The following is a 16,223-nucleotide window of genomic DNA, read 5'->3' as shown; positions in this document are numbered from 1 at the left end:
AATATTTTAGCTTCAGTTAATGGGAAAAAAAAAAGTTTTTTTTATTGGGGTTTTCTCTCCAATAAACGTTAGCTAATAAATAAGAATTATTGAGGTTTAACAATGTGAGTCAGCATCATTATAATATAGTTTGTAATTTAAATTACATGTATAAAAAAAAAAAAAAAAAAAAGTAAATGACAACAACTGAGATTTAAAAGTAGCAAACGAATTACATTTCAATAGACAGAATTAAGTGTTCGGAGTGTTTATTGGATGTATGGACATAACAGCCTATCGACACATGTGACGTCAAACATCACCCGTTCACGGTCTGACGTCACTGCTGACCACGGTAATGATTGGATGTTTTCAGAGCGAATCTACCGTAGAAGGACCCCACTTCCGCAATACTACAAACCATTGATTTAGCTTAATTGTTTTGCGCTATTAAATCGCTGTGGAATATAGTATTTATTAAGGGGACCACAAACTGCATTGTTCGTGGAAAAATACCCGAAAGAACATTAATAAATACATTTTCTGCAATCCAAACACAAAATATCCAGTGCTCATAATTTGCCCAAGAGACAGAACCCCAGATTTTCTAGGGTTTTGCTTTGGTTTATGTGCAGGATTCCTGTTGAAATCAGCGCTTTTTAACCGGTCCCTCTTTACTACCTGAAATGCAGGATAAATATAGCCTTCGCTTCCAAAAAAACAAAACAAGCGCGCGCTGCACGACCGTCGTGATGTCAGTGAATTTTAGGTGCCCCCTCAGGATGCCGGAGTAGTTGCGCTCGCCAATGAGAGTCTCCAGTGTGAATGTCCTTCATTTCTGGCAACTGAACTTGCCTTCACGGATCCCAATTTGTATAAAAAATAAAATAAAAAATAAAAAGAGGAAAGAGGAAACGAATAGCTCAGGTTCGTCGCCGCTCCTCGCACTGCCCTCGAGCTCCTCGATCGCGTGACATTCTGGAGCGTTTAAAACAACTTTAACTGCGCGCGACATGGAGTGCCGAGTGCTGTCTATTCAGAGTCATGTCGTGAGAGGATACGTGGGGAATAAATCGGCATCCTTCCCGTTACAGGTGAGAGCATCGTTTATTGGAGGCTCGAGACCGCGGGCACGGATAGTGCACTCATTTAATTATGTTAAAGGTAGCATTACAGCATGCTGTTGGATAAAAGAAAGGTCACATGGTCAAAATCCTCTGGTTTGATGGCTTGTGACATGCATGCAATTTACGTGCAGTTTGTTTGTAGATACTTATGCAGTATTCTTAACCTGAATATAGATGATTAAAGGAACTTTACAATAGAATTGGCCACTGTATGCTTGTTGCAATGATGCACGAGACTCAGTTCAATGCTTCAACATATAGGAAATTTACTAATTGATATCTATATAAAAAACTTACTCTCGTTTGGAAATAAAGCGTGTATTATCATAACACCAGTGGCCGGCAGCAGGTTGAATTGGCACAACCGTTTGCGGTGAGACCATTATTACCGGGAGTGACAATGCCGTTAATCATCTCCTGAAATGATTCGGATATCGTTGAATCTCGATTTCTGTAAAGATCATTTGGCATGAGGGATCGCGCAGTGTCCAAACTATTAAATCAGGCTCATTCGCTTCTGAATGGCTCCAGCTGTCATGCTGTCTGCAGGAGCATTGCGAGCCCTTTTGCATGCTCGAGCTGTCTTCTTACGGTTCCGAGACTGACGTCACAGCTGGGGGACTCAATTCCAGCAAAATCGTGACACATTTTTTCTTTTTTCTTTTTTAACGGCTCTCCCAGCCTCTCCAAAAACGCGCGCTCGTGCGTGATTTTAATCTTGCAACAGTTCATGTTCTAAATAGAACATTCGGTGTGTAAATTTTGAGTCAGCGTGATTCACTGGGAGAATGATTTAGAATTAGATTACATGATGTAAACTATGTCATTGTTTATGCCACAGACCACAGTGGTTGTTGCATTTCTGATTCAAAAGCTTCTATGCATGTGTTACTTTCTGAATGAACTGCTTTCAAAAAAGGAATGTGTTTCTTTGTCAGGTTATGGGGTTTGAAGTGGACTCGATCAACTCTGTTCAGTTCTCCAACCACACAGGTAGGTAGGCTGTACTGACTAAATTAACTTTCTACTGACAGATTTCAGAAAGACATCTGTTGCCAGCCATATACAAGGTCAAAAGGAATCAGGAACTAAAACGGTTCAAGGAACGAAAACCGAAAACGAACAAATTTTTTTGCAGAACATAAACGAAAACCGGAACAAAGTGATTTTCAATTGTTCCAGAGTGAAAACGTTATTTTTAAATGCTGGTAACCGGTTATAACTGGTTAATTTTGTTCAGATAATTTTTCATGAAACTAAAGGCCAAAGGGCCTTTAACAAAGGGCCAAAAATCACAGTACATTTTTGGAACTACACCACTTAATGTTTCCCAAAAAAACGAAACATGTGCTTTGATCCTAAAGGAAACTGCTGCATCACATATTTTTTTGCCCATTGTGGATGTCTCATTCTCTGAATGAAGACCTTTTTAACAACCATGTATAATTACTACATATACATGCACAGCTAACCCAGGTACAAGGAAAACATTATTAGAGGTAAAAAGAACATTTCTCAGTTGTTTCCAAGTCTTCACTGAATTATTGTTAGATATGATGCATTAATACAGATGTGATGCTGCCGGGTTTTGACTCCGAAGCAGATCAGTAAATAAAATTATACTTAACTGTTAATTAACTGCTTGTTATGATTTGTATGCCGATAAATCCACCACACAGGAAAATGTTTTTTTTGTTGTTGTTGCTTATTTTGGTGAGGCGAGGGGGTTATTTTGGGCTTATTTTTCCAGGTCGCTTGATTCTCTTGCGAGATCTGGCAACACGATGATTGGTATTTCACCCACCCATTTGCGCAGAGTACTGTCACTTTAAAAAGAACGTTATTAACCGTTCTTTTATTTTGTAACCTTTTGAAAAGGAGACTGCGGGAAAAAATACAGTTTTTGCTCAGAACGAACCAAAATGAAAAACATTTTGTTTTTAGTCCCTGAAAGAAATATTTTACGCAAAAATGAAAGTTCTCTTATCATTTATCCACCCTTGTGCCATCCCAGATGTGTATGACTTTCTTTTTTCTGCTGCACACAAACAAATATTTTTAATAGAAAATCTTAGCTCTGTAGGTCCTAAGAGTGCAAGTGAATGGGTACCAAAATGTTGAAGCTCCCAAAAATACATGAAGACATTATAAAAGTAATCCATAAAACTCCAGTGGTTTAATTCATGTCTCCATAAGCGATATGATATGTGTGGGTGAGAAACAGATACATTTTTAAGTCCTTTTTTACTATAAATTCTCTTCCCTGCCCAGTAGGTGGCGATATGCATGAAGAATGCAAACTGTCAAAGACGAAGAAAGTGAAAGTGGATTTATATGTTACTCATCCATACTTATCATATTGCTTCTGAAGATATGGATTTAAGCACTGGGGTCATATGGATTACTTTTATGCTGCCTTTATGTACTTTCTGAATTTTGGTCACCATTCACTTTTGCATTATATGGACCTACGGAGCTGAGATATTCTTCTTAAAAATTTTGTTTGTGTTCAGCAGAAGAACGAAAGTCATACACAACTGGGATGGCACGAGGGTGAGTTAATGAGACAAGTTTCATTTTTGGGTGAACCCTTTAAGTAGTTTAAGTAGAAGACAGGAGGACTTCATTAACAGATGCTTTATTAAAGCGTTATTACATATTGCATTTACTGGTAACATTTTACAATAAGGTTCGATTTGTTAACATTAGTTAACAACATTAGTTAACATGAACTAACAATAAACAATAATGATTAAGCATTTATTAATCTTAGTTAATAGTAATTTCAACATGTACTAATACATTTTTAAAAGCAAAAGTTGTATTAGTTAACATTAGTTAATACACTATGAACTAACATGAACTAACAATGAACAATGTGATTTTTATTAACTTACATTAACAAAGATTATTAAATGCTGTAAAAATATATTAAGTGTTTGTTCATGATACCTAATGCATTAATTAATGTTAACAAATGGAACCTTATTGTAAAGTGTTACTCATTTACTTGAGTTGTGCATGAATAGATAAGGCCCTTGTATTTGAGTAGTTAGATTTAATTTATATTATATTTAAGTAATAACAAATATAATATATTGTATATTATGTAATTATTCAGATCGTTAAAATGCATTACATTATTATAGCTTTAGATTATAGTGGATTTAGAAGTCAATATATTATTTATTTGCATATTATTGAACATAAGCAGATCATTGGCCTACAGTCCACAGCAATCCATTTTACAGTTCAATTTGTCAATCTGTCAGAGATAGATTTTTTTATATGGGCTTTTCTAAGGAAGCATCAATGAACGTTTTGAGGTCGCTGTGTCAAGTTAAATGTAGTTCAAAACTTAGAAAAGCACGTCTTGAGATTTCTGCATTCAGAATTTTGCACCGTCCAGCTGTGTTTGAACGCAAGAACGCCTCCCAATTTTGTATGGTCAAGAAGCCTGAGTGTGGTTTGTTCTCTGTGCAGCTGCGCATTGCTTACAGATGGAGTTTCGCTCAGTGGCGTAGTAGCCAGAAACAATGCTTTGGGTGTGCCAAGAGAAAACTTGGTGTACAAGAACTGAAGCACAGTAAAGTGAATTTGTATTTTTAATAATTGAGAACATAATTTTACAAAACAGTCTCCAGAAGTTTGGGTCAGGAGAAAGACAAGTTTAACTCCCATTTATGAGTAGGTAAAGAAATTGAGTAATCTGTACTGAGAATCAGTCTATATAATTTGGATAATATTTGTTTAGAGTCTGAAAAAGTCATTATTGGTATGACAAATTTAGATGATTGAAGCGTGTTGTGGGTGATATTTATTTTGTTTTTGATAGTGTTTTTTTATTTGTAAATGTAGAATAAAATTTCCGTTTGGGATTCCAAATTTGGATGATAGAGCTTTAAAAGAAATACATTTGTTATCATGGAAGAGATGGTGGAGGTGTGTTAATCCACTTTGTTCCCACTTGCTAAAATGAAGAGGTAATTTATTGGACTCAAAGTCAGGATTGTGCCAGAGTGGTGTATATATGCAAGGTTGTATCTTTGAGTGTGTAATTTCTAGAATTTTCCACCAGACTGTCAGAGTTGAGGAGATTTATAAGTTTTAAAACACTCGTGACATTTGATATTTGTACTAATGAAGGGTAGATCACCTAGTTTGGTAGTATGCATTCATTTTGCTACAGTTCAAGCCATGCATTGTGAGAAGCGTTAGCAATTTAAAAAGATATTTTAATTGGTTTGCCAAATAGTAGATTAAGAAAATATACAATAAAGTGAACAACCATTACATTGATTTATTTTTAGCTCTTTTTTTATAATGACTTTACTGTGCAAATTCGTGACACTTTTATCAGTTGAGTTGGTTCGCCTGTTAATATATCAAAAATATTAGGCTTTATACAGTATATATCATAAAATCGAATTATGTATTTTTTCAAATGATTCAATATTATTTTCCAAAATATGCTGAAGACAAAAATGTAAATGGAGGGACAACTTGCACTATACAGAAAAACAGACTAAAATACACCAGGTTTTACATTCACTGGCTCAAAAATGTCATTTTGCTTATGAAATAAATGCACAATGAACTGTGTTGAACAGAAGAATGCACAGTAGTAAGAAGACTTTATCTTTACTGAACATTAACATTAAGGGAGTACATGGAGGTTTTTGTGTGTGTGTGTGTGTGTGTGTGTGTGTGTGTGTGTGACTGCAAATTTAAACAGAAAAATATTAGGCAACTAATGTTACATTAATTATTGAGCCAACATGAATAAGGAATAACATCATGTCTGACTTGATGCAAACTAACAAACAGAGTACAGACTATATGTACTGTAGACCGTTCTATATGCATAATAGGTTTACATATTATCTAACGGGAACATTTATGGAACCAAAAATTTAAATATAAATGAAATCTGTCGCCTATATTGTTGATTTAAAAATTAAACAGGATCACAAAATTTACATCAACAACAATTTAATGGCGTACGCCTATAACACATTATGAACAAATAATGATCACGAGTAAAGGTGCGTTACAGTAGCCTACCATTCCAAGTGTATTCTCCATATATTCCATAATATGCACAATACAGTATATTGTATTTGTGGAACAAAAAAGAACAACAATTAACTTATTTTGCTCAAATGGATGCACACAGCTTTTAATAATGTCAAAGACAGCCAAACTCGGTTGCTTAAACATAATTTAAAATGCGCATTTGTTTCCTTAGTCTTGCGCTTCTCGCCTGATCCGAGAACGCGTGTAATCTGACACAACCTCTGTAACACACTGGGTAATAAAGTCATTACAGTCGATTAACAAATTTTGCAAACGATTTAAGTTTCAGCATCATATCTGTGCATTTTACACCCCTTTTGTTAAGCATCAAAAAACTAATTGAATTTGGGTGTGCAAGCTGATGTTTTGGGTGGGGCTACGCCACTGGTTTCGCTTACTGCCCCCTGCTGAAAACAGGTAGTGCTTCACGCTTGAATTTTTCAGATGGTAGAAATATTCCTTTTTAGTGGTACGGGGACATGATTGATTTGGTTCATTTTCTTAATGCATTATTTTTTTATATCATTAATTGCACTAAATTAACGTGTTAAATAGACAGCCCTGATAAACCATGCCTTATTGTGTGTTGACGAACACTTTTTTGTTTACAAGAGCAGAAATCTCTTATTCAAGAAGACATAAAAGATCTCTTTTAAAAAGACAAAGACTGAGTCTGCATCAGTTATTCTGTACATTTTACCACCAAAGAGATTCAAAACACAGCCTACATGAAAACACACAAAAAAGTTCAATGGTATAACTATGTTTTTTGGACATGTACTATTTATTACCTTTGAGCACCATGTTAATACAATGGTATATTAATTTGGTAATCGTTTTTGTACTTTAAACACACACACACGCACACACACACACATATATATATATATATTAGGGCTGTGAATTGATTACAAATGTTAATTAATCGTGATTAGTCAAGGTAGATTACAACAAACATCATCCATAAGTATATTTACTTAATACTTTTTCTCAAAGGACTTGCAAGATATAGTTAGTCATAATTTATTTTAATTATTTAAATATGTAATTAGACATTTTTACTGGCATAAATCTTTAATACAAGTAGATAGAGTACATGCCATAAAACCATTTGTCACGCTTTAATTAAAAGTTGGGCAAAATCTTCTGCCATTTTACTGTGGACTTTTTAAATAATAGGATCACTAACTAATAGGATAGGGCACATAAAATTCATATCAAGCTTTATTGGCAAGATAAAACTTAAGTGTACATTGCCAAGGCATTATTAGACATTATACATACATATATAAAACAAATTGAATGCTGAAGTTTAATTTGCTGAAGTTTAAAATCTCAAAGCTATTATTTTCTCTGGCTGCCACATCCTTTTAGTCTCTTTCTCGCACACTCTGGGTCTCTATCACGTGGTTTCGCTTTTGTCAATGGTTCAGATGACAGTGAGTGAGCGTTTTTGGCCAATGGTAATAGATACGGCAGCTTGCCCTTATCTCTCCCTCACCTGGCTCACCACTTGTGGGTGAAGTCTCCATTCTCTGTACAATAAATTCGCTCCCGTGTTTATTATGTCTGGGACATGTGTCGCGGATTAAGAATAAGCATGCATTGCTCCACACAATCAGTTTTGTGCTAAGATGTGCAGTTGAGTCGAGCGTGTACCTCCTGGAAATTTATATATGCCAATTTTAGCCACAGGAAGTGGGAAAAACAGTGAAGTTTCAAGAAGTGAAAATGACTCCAGCCAGGTCTCCTAAGCAACCAAAGTGGCCCAGTTGCTAGGGAGGTTAGAGTCACATGGGGTAACCTCCTCGTGGTCGCTATAATGTGGTTCACTCTCGGTGGGGCGCGTGGTGAGTTGTGCATGGATGCCGCGGTGGATGGCGTGAAGCCTCCTCACACGCTATGTCTCCGCGGTAACGCGCTCAACAAGCCACGTGATAAGATGCGCAGATTGACAGTCTCAGAAGCTGCACCTGGATTGAGGTGAGTCACTACGCCACCACGAGGACTTAGAGCGCATTGGGAATTGGGCATTCCAAATTGGGGAGAAAAAGTGAAAAAAAATAAAATAAAATAAAAAGTGAAAAAACTGATACTGCATTTATTTTACTTGTCAAACAGTCAACTATTAATTGCAGAAATTGATGCTTTAAATTTCTCAGCCCTAAAAGTATGTTTTTTATGAAAACATGCAAGATGTTATCAATGGAGGGCTCAACAGTGATAATTTTTTTAGCTGGCCAAAATAACAAAAAATCTTACTTTTTTTACTTTTATTTGTCCTGTTTGTAGGTTTTTAATTTGCAACAATAGCTGTAAATTATACAGCTTTAATATAAAAGCTTTATTGATATTCACACTTTTGCTGGAAAACTTTGGCAGATGAAGTTAAACATTACTTATTGGTTTCTAATTTTTAACCCATTCCAAGACTATCATAAGTCACTCTCGCAATTTCAACAAAACCTCATCAATGTGTAACAGTAAGATAATGTTACCTTGGTGACAAGTTTAAATCAGCAGAATTCGAAACAATAAATGTTCAATAAATAACATAAGTTCATGAAAGGCTTGAAAGTACATGTACAATCAATGATCAGCAAACATAAGATTTTAGTAACGATGCAGCACAGGCTCGATAGAGCAAGTGACCATTCCAACAAGTGGCCCAAAACTCTCACACTGTCCCTAGGTTAGGTGGCTGTCCTTATCATTAAGCCCTGAATGGTACATAGTCATTATTCTTTTTAGCACTTTTTGTTAATTAGCATCCTGGTAATGAATGTGGGAACTAAATGTACTTTCTGCCTATTGATGTGGCTGCAAGCTAATGTTGTTACAGTGATCTCCAAACACTCTCTTTGACTTTGTTTGTCCTTGGCAATTCATTTACAGATGGTTGCAGGAGTTTTGTCTGTGTGCGTATACAAGTTATTAGTGCTTTCCCTGATCGTGATTTGGTGTGAAATAGAGTATCTGCATGATTTGTGTGGGAGAAATGATTTGGATTAGAGGTTTGAGTGTGTGTGTGTGTGTGTGTGTGTGTGTGTCCTGCAGAGAGGCATTGCAGAATTGCGGCAGTAGAAAATGATGACGACAGATGCTGGTCTTATCACAAAGATTTCCCTTTGCAGTCATCTTCCTCCCCAGAACACTCAAACACACACATCAATGCCACAATGATGCATACTTTTTTCATCTAGCCCCTCAGGCTTTCCTCTGTCCTGTTACTTAGAAACAAGAAACACTCTGTAACTAGCTTGGTGACTCACCTGAATTGTGACATCACAGCTCCCGCTGCAAATGTAATGGCCTCTGACGAAACAGTGGGGCTTCTGTCCATAGCTCATAGATGTGAGGGCAGACAGACAAGCAGGCGTGTGTATTTAAGTGTGACAATGGCCAGAGGTCTCCAGAAGAGATCTGCATACTTACAACTCATAGCTAGTGATGATTGATCACCATCATCACAAAGGACTTATCAGCGGTCACTCTCTGTACATGACCACTAGATTTGAATTCTGTTGTTGCTGAGTCTGACTGTGTGTTTGACCCTTGATCTGTCATTATCTAGGGTACTCACACTGGAAAGGACAGGAATTGACTGCAGATGAACTCCACGTCCTCTACGAAGGGATCAAACTGAACAATGTCAACCACTATGACTACGTACTAACAGGTGAGTTCTAACGCCAATGCAGCATTTTTAAATATGTCTGACTCTGACACACTGCTGTAGATATTATTTGCATACTTGCGTCATGCATTGAGCTTATATTGTGTCTTCATTCAAAAAATAAAAATCTATTCAAATTGATTGCATTATATAACTACTTTGAATATGCATCTAATGCAGAACAGTGAATTTCTCTTTTTGGGATCATTCCATGTCAACTCCTTGGCTCAATTTAAAAAAAAAAAAATTTTACTGGTTAAAGACATACATAAATGATGACGAAAGCCAAGATATTAAATGCCACGAATCAATGTTATTTTATCCATTATTATAAGTTATATATTATTTTCTAGATGGGGGTCCAAATTGAATTTTTGCCCTTTATTTGGAGCAAAACTACAGGTAAAAAAAAAAAAAAAAAAAACTTAGAATGGTGGCAGCATCATTATTTTATTTTTACACAAAGATAGGTAGGAAGTTGTCTTCCTTATTCCATTATATGGGGGGTGACTATAACTCCAGAAGTATTAAAGATATCTCAATATCCTTTTAGATTCTGGTTCTGGACAAACTTTACTGTGTGTATCTTTATTTAAGTCCCAGTATGGTTAAATCCCAGAGATATGGGGCTCTCAATGTGGCTCCATTTGTAAATTGTTCAATGTTACACATTTTCAGTTGTCAAAAACCAAATGAGGGTCACATGGTATAAAGCTAGTTTTTCTTTTCCAACAGAACAAAGGACTGAAGTACAAATCATGTTAAAACCAGAAATATACAGTGGTGTGAAAAAGTGTTTGCCCCCTTTCTGATTTCTTATTTTTTTGCATGTTTGTCACACTTAAATGTTTCAGATCATCAAACAAGTTTAAATATTAGTCAAAGATAACACAAGTAAACACAAAATGCAGTTTTTAAATGAAGGCTGTTATTATTAAGGGAAAACAAAATCCAAACCTACATGGCCCTGTGTGAAAAAGTGTTTGCCCCACCTGTTAAAACATAACTGTGGTTTATCACACCTGAGTTCAATTTCTCTAGCCACACCCAGGCCTGATTACTGCCACACCTGTTCTCAATCAAGAAATCACTTAAATAGGACCTGCCTGACAAAGTGAAGTAGACCAAAATATCTTCAAAAGCTAGACATCATGCCGAGATCCAAAGAAATTCAGGAACAAATGAGAAAGAAAGTAATTGAGATCTCTCAGTCTGGAAAAGGTTATAAAGCCATTTCTAAAGCTTTGGGACTCCAGAGAACCACAGTGAGAGCCATTATCCACAAATGGCGAAAACATGGAACAGTGGTGAACCTTCCCAGGAGTGGCCGGCCGACCAAAATTACCCCAAGAGCGCAGCGACGACTCATCCAAGAGGTCACAAAAGACCCCACAACAACATCCAAAGAACTGCAGGCCTCACTTGCCTCAGTTAAGGTCAGTGTTCATGACTCCACCATAAGAAAGAGACTGGGCAAAAATGGCCTGCATGGCAGAGTTCCAAGATGAAAACCACTGCTGAGCAAAAAGAACATTAAGGCTCGTCTCATTTTTGCCAGAAAACATCTTGATGATCCCCAAGACTTTTGGGAAAATACTCTGTGGACTGACGAGACAAAAGTTGAACTTTTTGGAAGGTGTGTGTCCCATTACATCTGGCGTAAAAGTAACACCGCATTTCAGAAAAAGAACATCATACCAACAGTAAAATATGGTGGTGGTAGTGTGATGGTCTGGGGCTGTTTTGCTGCTTCAGGACCTGGAAGACTTGCTGTGATAAATGGAACCATGAATTCTGCTGTCTACCAAAAAATCCTGAAGGAGAATGTCCGGCCATCTGTTCGTGACCTCAAGCTGAAGCGAACTTGGGTTCTGCAGCAGGACAATGATCCAAAACACACCAGCAAGTCCACCTCTGAATGGCTGAAGAAAAACAAAATGAAGACTTTGGAGTGGCCTAGTCAAAGTCCTGACCTGAATCCTATTGAGATGCTGTGGCATGACCTTAAAAAGGCAGTTCATGCTCGAAAACCCTCCAATGTGGCTGAATTACAACAATTCTGCAAAGATGAGTGGGCCAAAATTCCTCCACAGCGCTGTAAAAGACTCATTGCAAGTTATCGCAAACGCTTGATTGCAGTTGTTGCTGCTAAGGGTGGCCCAACCAGTTATTAGGTTTAGGGGGCAAACACTTTTTCACACAGGGCCATGTAGGTTTGGATTTTGTTTTCCCTTAATAATAACAACCTTCATTTAAAAACTGCATTTTGTGTTTACTTGTGTTATCTTTGACTAATATTTAAACTTGTTTGACGATCTGAAACATTTAAGTGTGACAAACATGCAAAAAAATAAGAAATCAGGAAGGGGGCAAACACTTTTTCACACCACTGTACCTCTATTAAATTTACATAAAAACAATAATGCCAAAATCCAAAAATATGCTATCATTCAATTAGTGCAATACCAATAACTAGGCTTGTTTTTGGACATAACAAATACTGAGAAATTCTAGGATGTGGTCCTTATCTTGCAAATTAATCAGTGCTGCGTATTTCCACGCAAGTTGTCAGTCATCTTCAGTTCCATGCTGAAAATCAATGGACGTGGACTCAAGTTGAATTGCTGCCCATTCATTTTGCTCTGATTCAAGAAATATAAAAACAAATTTTCCTCACTTCTTTGTGCCTGCTCCCTGCACAGATTTTTTGTCAGTCTGCACTGGCGCAACATCAGAAGTGTGTGGCCCTGTACGCGCACTGCTTAAAGGCCATATTGGTCCAGACTGATTGATTCTTTGTCCTGTGAGTCTAGTAGGTTTGTCTTGTGTTATCAGGGTTGAAGCAGAGAGACAGTGAATAGATCTCTCGCTCTCTCACGACACTCCTGATCAGCACTGGGAGAACATAGAGGTCACATGGTCCTAGAGTTTCAGGACTCGAGCACAGCAGACAGAGATGTTGTGCTCTGTTGAGTGTGTTAGGAGGCATGAAATCTCTGGTGCATGAATTCTCCTTTTTCATCACCTTCAGAGGAGAGGAAGAAAGTCAACAACAGAATGGTTAAAGGGGGGCGGGGGGGGACAAAGACCAAGTTTTATAAATGCAACCTAGTAGACGGATATTTCACGTAGCCTTCTGGACACAGCACCATAGCTCTGTCCTTCCTGACCTTTGTCTTCATACTGTATAATTTTCACTTTTTAAAAAGAAAAAAATGGGTTTAGGTCATTGGAACACACAAGGAAATATTTTAAAGTATGTTCACTCTGCTTAATTGATACAATGAAAGCAGTGACCAGGAGCTGTCAAGCGCCATAAAGCAGAATAAATGCAGTCCATATGACTTGTGCATATTTTCAGATTTGGCCCAACAAGATGTGTCAGGGTTTACATCAGTAATGCCACATGGCAATGGTTCATGCGTGTTTCTCAACTTAATGCAACATATTTGAATGTAAGCAAGTCTGAATGAAATTTGAGAGCTAACGGCATAGGGAAAAAGATGATCAGTGAATTATGACTTAAATTCTGGACTCTTCCTCACACAATCTACAGGCACAGAACATCGCAGAAAGCTCTGCAGATTTCTTCAAAGCTGCAATGTCAGTTATTCACAAGTTCTAAACATTCCCCACCTCTTGCATCTTTGTTTATTAAATATTTTGGCTAATTTGAAAAAATGTTCAGGTACCAATAAGAGCGTAGTACTTTTAGCTGTTTAACACATTTTACCACATTTAAATCCATTACGTAGAAAATCAGTGCAGAGAATGCGGAAAAAGTCTGCAGATTTTTTCGGTGTCTACGTATTGCTTCTGAAGTCTTGAAATATAGAGCATGAGTCGTATGGACTATTTTTAGGAGCCATTCACACTAGAGGCCTGCACTCCCGCGGACTCGGCGCAACAGTTCAGTGCGGGACAAGTTTTGATTACTGAGGGCGGGTGCGGGCGGGAAGACACTAAGGGCCCAAACATACTTCACGCAAGTACGCAAACGCAGATGCAAGCGCTTCGCCAACGCATGGCCAACGCGTGGTCCCGTTGTACATACATTTCGTGCACGTTACAAACCTCGGACAACAAGTTGGCGAAAGAGTTTTTAGGCACCACAAAACCGGATGTGGTGCAGTCAACATGTCGACAGTGTGTGCTTTTGTATTTGCTGAAAAGACAACAGAAAATGATGTTTGTATTATTGAACTTGTTCGGCAAGACTCTCCCAGACTGCTGCTCTGCCATGACAGTTGATGATTGAAATTTTTTTTTTCTATTCTGTCTATTTCGCAAGAGCAACAAAGCAATTTCGCAAGAGCAACAAAAAGTAAACAAATTAGAGGCACAGGGTTGATGGCAAATTCATACAAATTCTTCCCCGTGCTTCATGCGACTAAACACTTTTTTCCCTTTACATGTTGAAATGAACGGAAATAAAGATGTGGAAATGTGGAAATAGGCCAATTTCACAAGAATTGGAAACCATATCACCGCTGGGCAAAGCTACTACCGCTACAGGTTTGTGGCTATTGGCTGTAGTTTACATTTGCCTCTTATAATGCTTCTTACCTCTTCTGCATGGTCTGTTTTACACATAATATACACAGAAATTATTTATCATCTTTTCCTAACTGATTCGGCTATTCAGGCCTCTCTTTTGAGTTTATGTGCTCAAATCGCAGTGCTGCGATGGTTTCTTTGCCAGCTCCCATCTCAGCAGGAATATTCGTTCGACAATTTCCTTCCTCTCATCACCGTATCACGGGAAATACATTTTAAAAAGCTATATAAACTCTCAGCACAGACGCAAAAATACAAATAAAATTCAATATGTCTATTTGAACCTCGTTTGAAACTCACAAAAATATTAAATGCCGTTTTTAAAAGTATAAATATAAAATTTTGTTAGTCATCTTGTCCCGTTTAAAATGTATTTACTAGGGCTGTCGATTTAACGCGTTAATTCAGTGCGATTAATTATATAAAAAATAAAGCGTTAAAAAAAATAATGCAAGTAATCATGTCCCCGGACAGTGATTAGGAATATTCCTTCAATCTGAGCAATTCATGCTTGAAGTACCACTTGTTTTCTCCAGGGTGCAGTAAGCAAAACTTCAGCTGTTTGGGCAACACGGTTATACAGAGAAAAAAAACCACACTCACCGACAGCAGAGACAAAACAAGATGAGAACACGTTCTTGCGTTCAAACAGAGCTTGATTGAGCGCAAATACGAGCGCAGGGATCTCAATGATGTATATAAATACATATACTAAGCTTCAAACTAGACCCTCCAAAAGCGTCTGACGCAGGTGTGCATTGACACGCCCTTAGAAAGGCATCTCGAGACGCTGCATTTTGATCTATTTGTTGCACCCTTTAAATGTGCAAATGCTATTTGTTATCTGCCCTATATATTCGATTACTGAATTTTTTTTTTCATTTTTTTTTTCCATTTTAAATCTTGTACTTTATTCATTGCAACTTTGGGAAGGTGCCCTGAGGAGACAGGAAAAATAGTGTATATATAAGCGTTCCACCACTAGAGGCACTAGACTAGACCAGTGGACAGATACTGTTTGGAACACATGTCAGAAAAGGTTGTTGCCGCTGTTCAGTTGCAAGGAAACTCTGGCCTCCGTTGTTATTGGAGGTCAGTAGGCACTGCTTCAAATACCAGAAACTGCGTAGTTGTATTTTTTTAATGACCTTGGTTTTATTTGTGGATGCACCGATCCGATACCTGGATTTTTATTTTAAATACTGTTTTTATTTGCACCTCTATGAAACAAAACGGCATTTTGGAAGGCTATTCCTGCTTCATGGTGTGATTCTCTTTGTGACTGCCTTGGTCCCCATCACCCTGCCCAATGGAGTAAATAATTTTCCATTTAAACCATATAAATCAACGTACTTAATCAAGTGACCATGATTGGCTGCATTGTTTTATTCAGTTGGCTCAATATTCAGTGGCAGTGTAGTGTGAAATCTTTTAACTGATTTTGCAATCTTGCTGCATACCTCAATTCCTGGTGGCTTATATTGTTGCAGTGCGATTTTGTTTGTGAAACGTGAAGTCATGAAAGGCAGTCTAGGTCAGATGAGTCAGAAATTCAGAGCTCATATGTAGCATTTATTTACCTGACCATAGAGACGGAGCAGCCACATGGCCAACAGCTGCAGAGTGACCCCCGAACTTCTGGGGCTCTCCAAGGAAATGTTTACACCTCAGATACTATATCGGGTATTTGTATTTTTATTGTCACTGACTTAGATACAGTGCACAGTTTGGTGTGTTGAAAACTAATTGCAAGTTCTGGGTCTGCCTGTTTAATACACTTTTTTTTTTACAAGTTTTTTAATGCTTTT

General features: G+C 37.5%; 1 protein-coding gene across 2 annotated transcripts in view; it reads left to right on the top strand.

Annotated features, from left to right (window-relative positions):
* The first annotated feature begins 742 nt into the window (after positions 1-742).
* The window catches only part of LOC127445533 (pyridoxal kinase-like), a 35,647-nt gene continuing 20,166 nt past the window's right edge, over positions 743-16,223 (top strand). For both annotated transcript variants that reach the window (XR_007898015.1, XM_051705692.1), the window contains exons 1-3: positions 743-1,073; positions 2,045-2,099; positions 9,757-9,861. Coding sequence is in view for 1 of the 2 variants with exons in the window: in XM_051705692.1 (XP_051561652.1) it covers positions 993-1,073; positions 2,045-2,099; positions 9,757-9,861 (241 nt within the window). In the remaining variant the exon portion in view is untranslated. The remainder of the gene's footprint in view (positions 1,074-2,044; positions 2,100-9,756; positions 9,862-16,223) is intronic.

Source organism: Myxocyprinus asiaticus, chromosome 8 (genome assembly GCF_019703515.2).
Source record: "Myxocyprinus asiaticus isolate MX2 ecotype Aquarium Trade chromosome 8, UBuf_Myxa_2, whole genome shotgun sequence".
In the NCBI taxonomy this organism is placed as follows: Eukaryota; Metazoa; Chordata; class Actinopteri; order Cypriniformes; family Catostomidae; genus Myxocyprinus; species Myxocyprinus asiaticus.
This window is presented reverse-complemented; position numbering and strand designations above follow the sequence as displayed.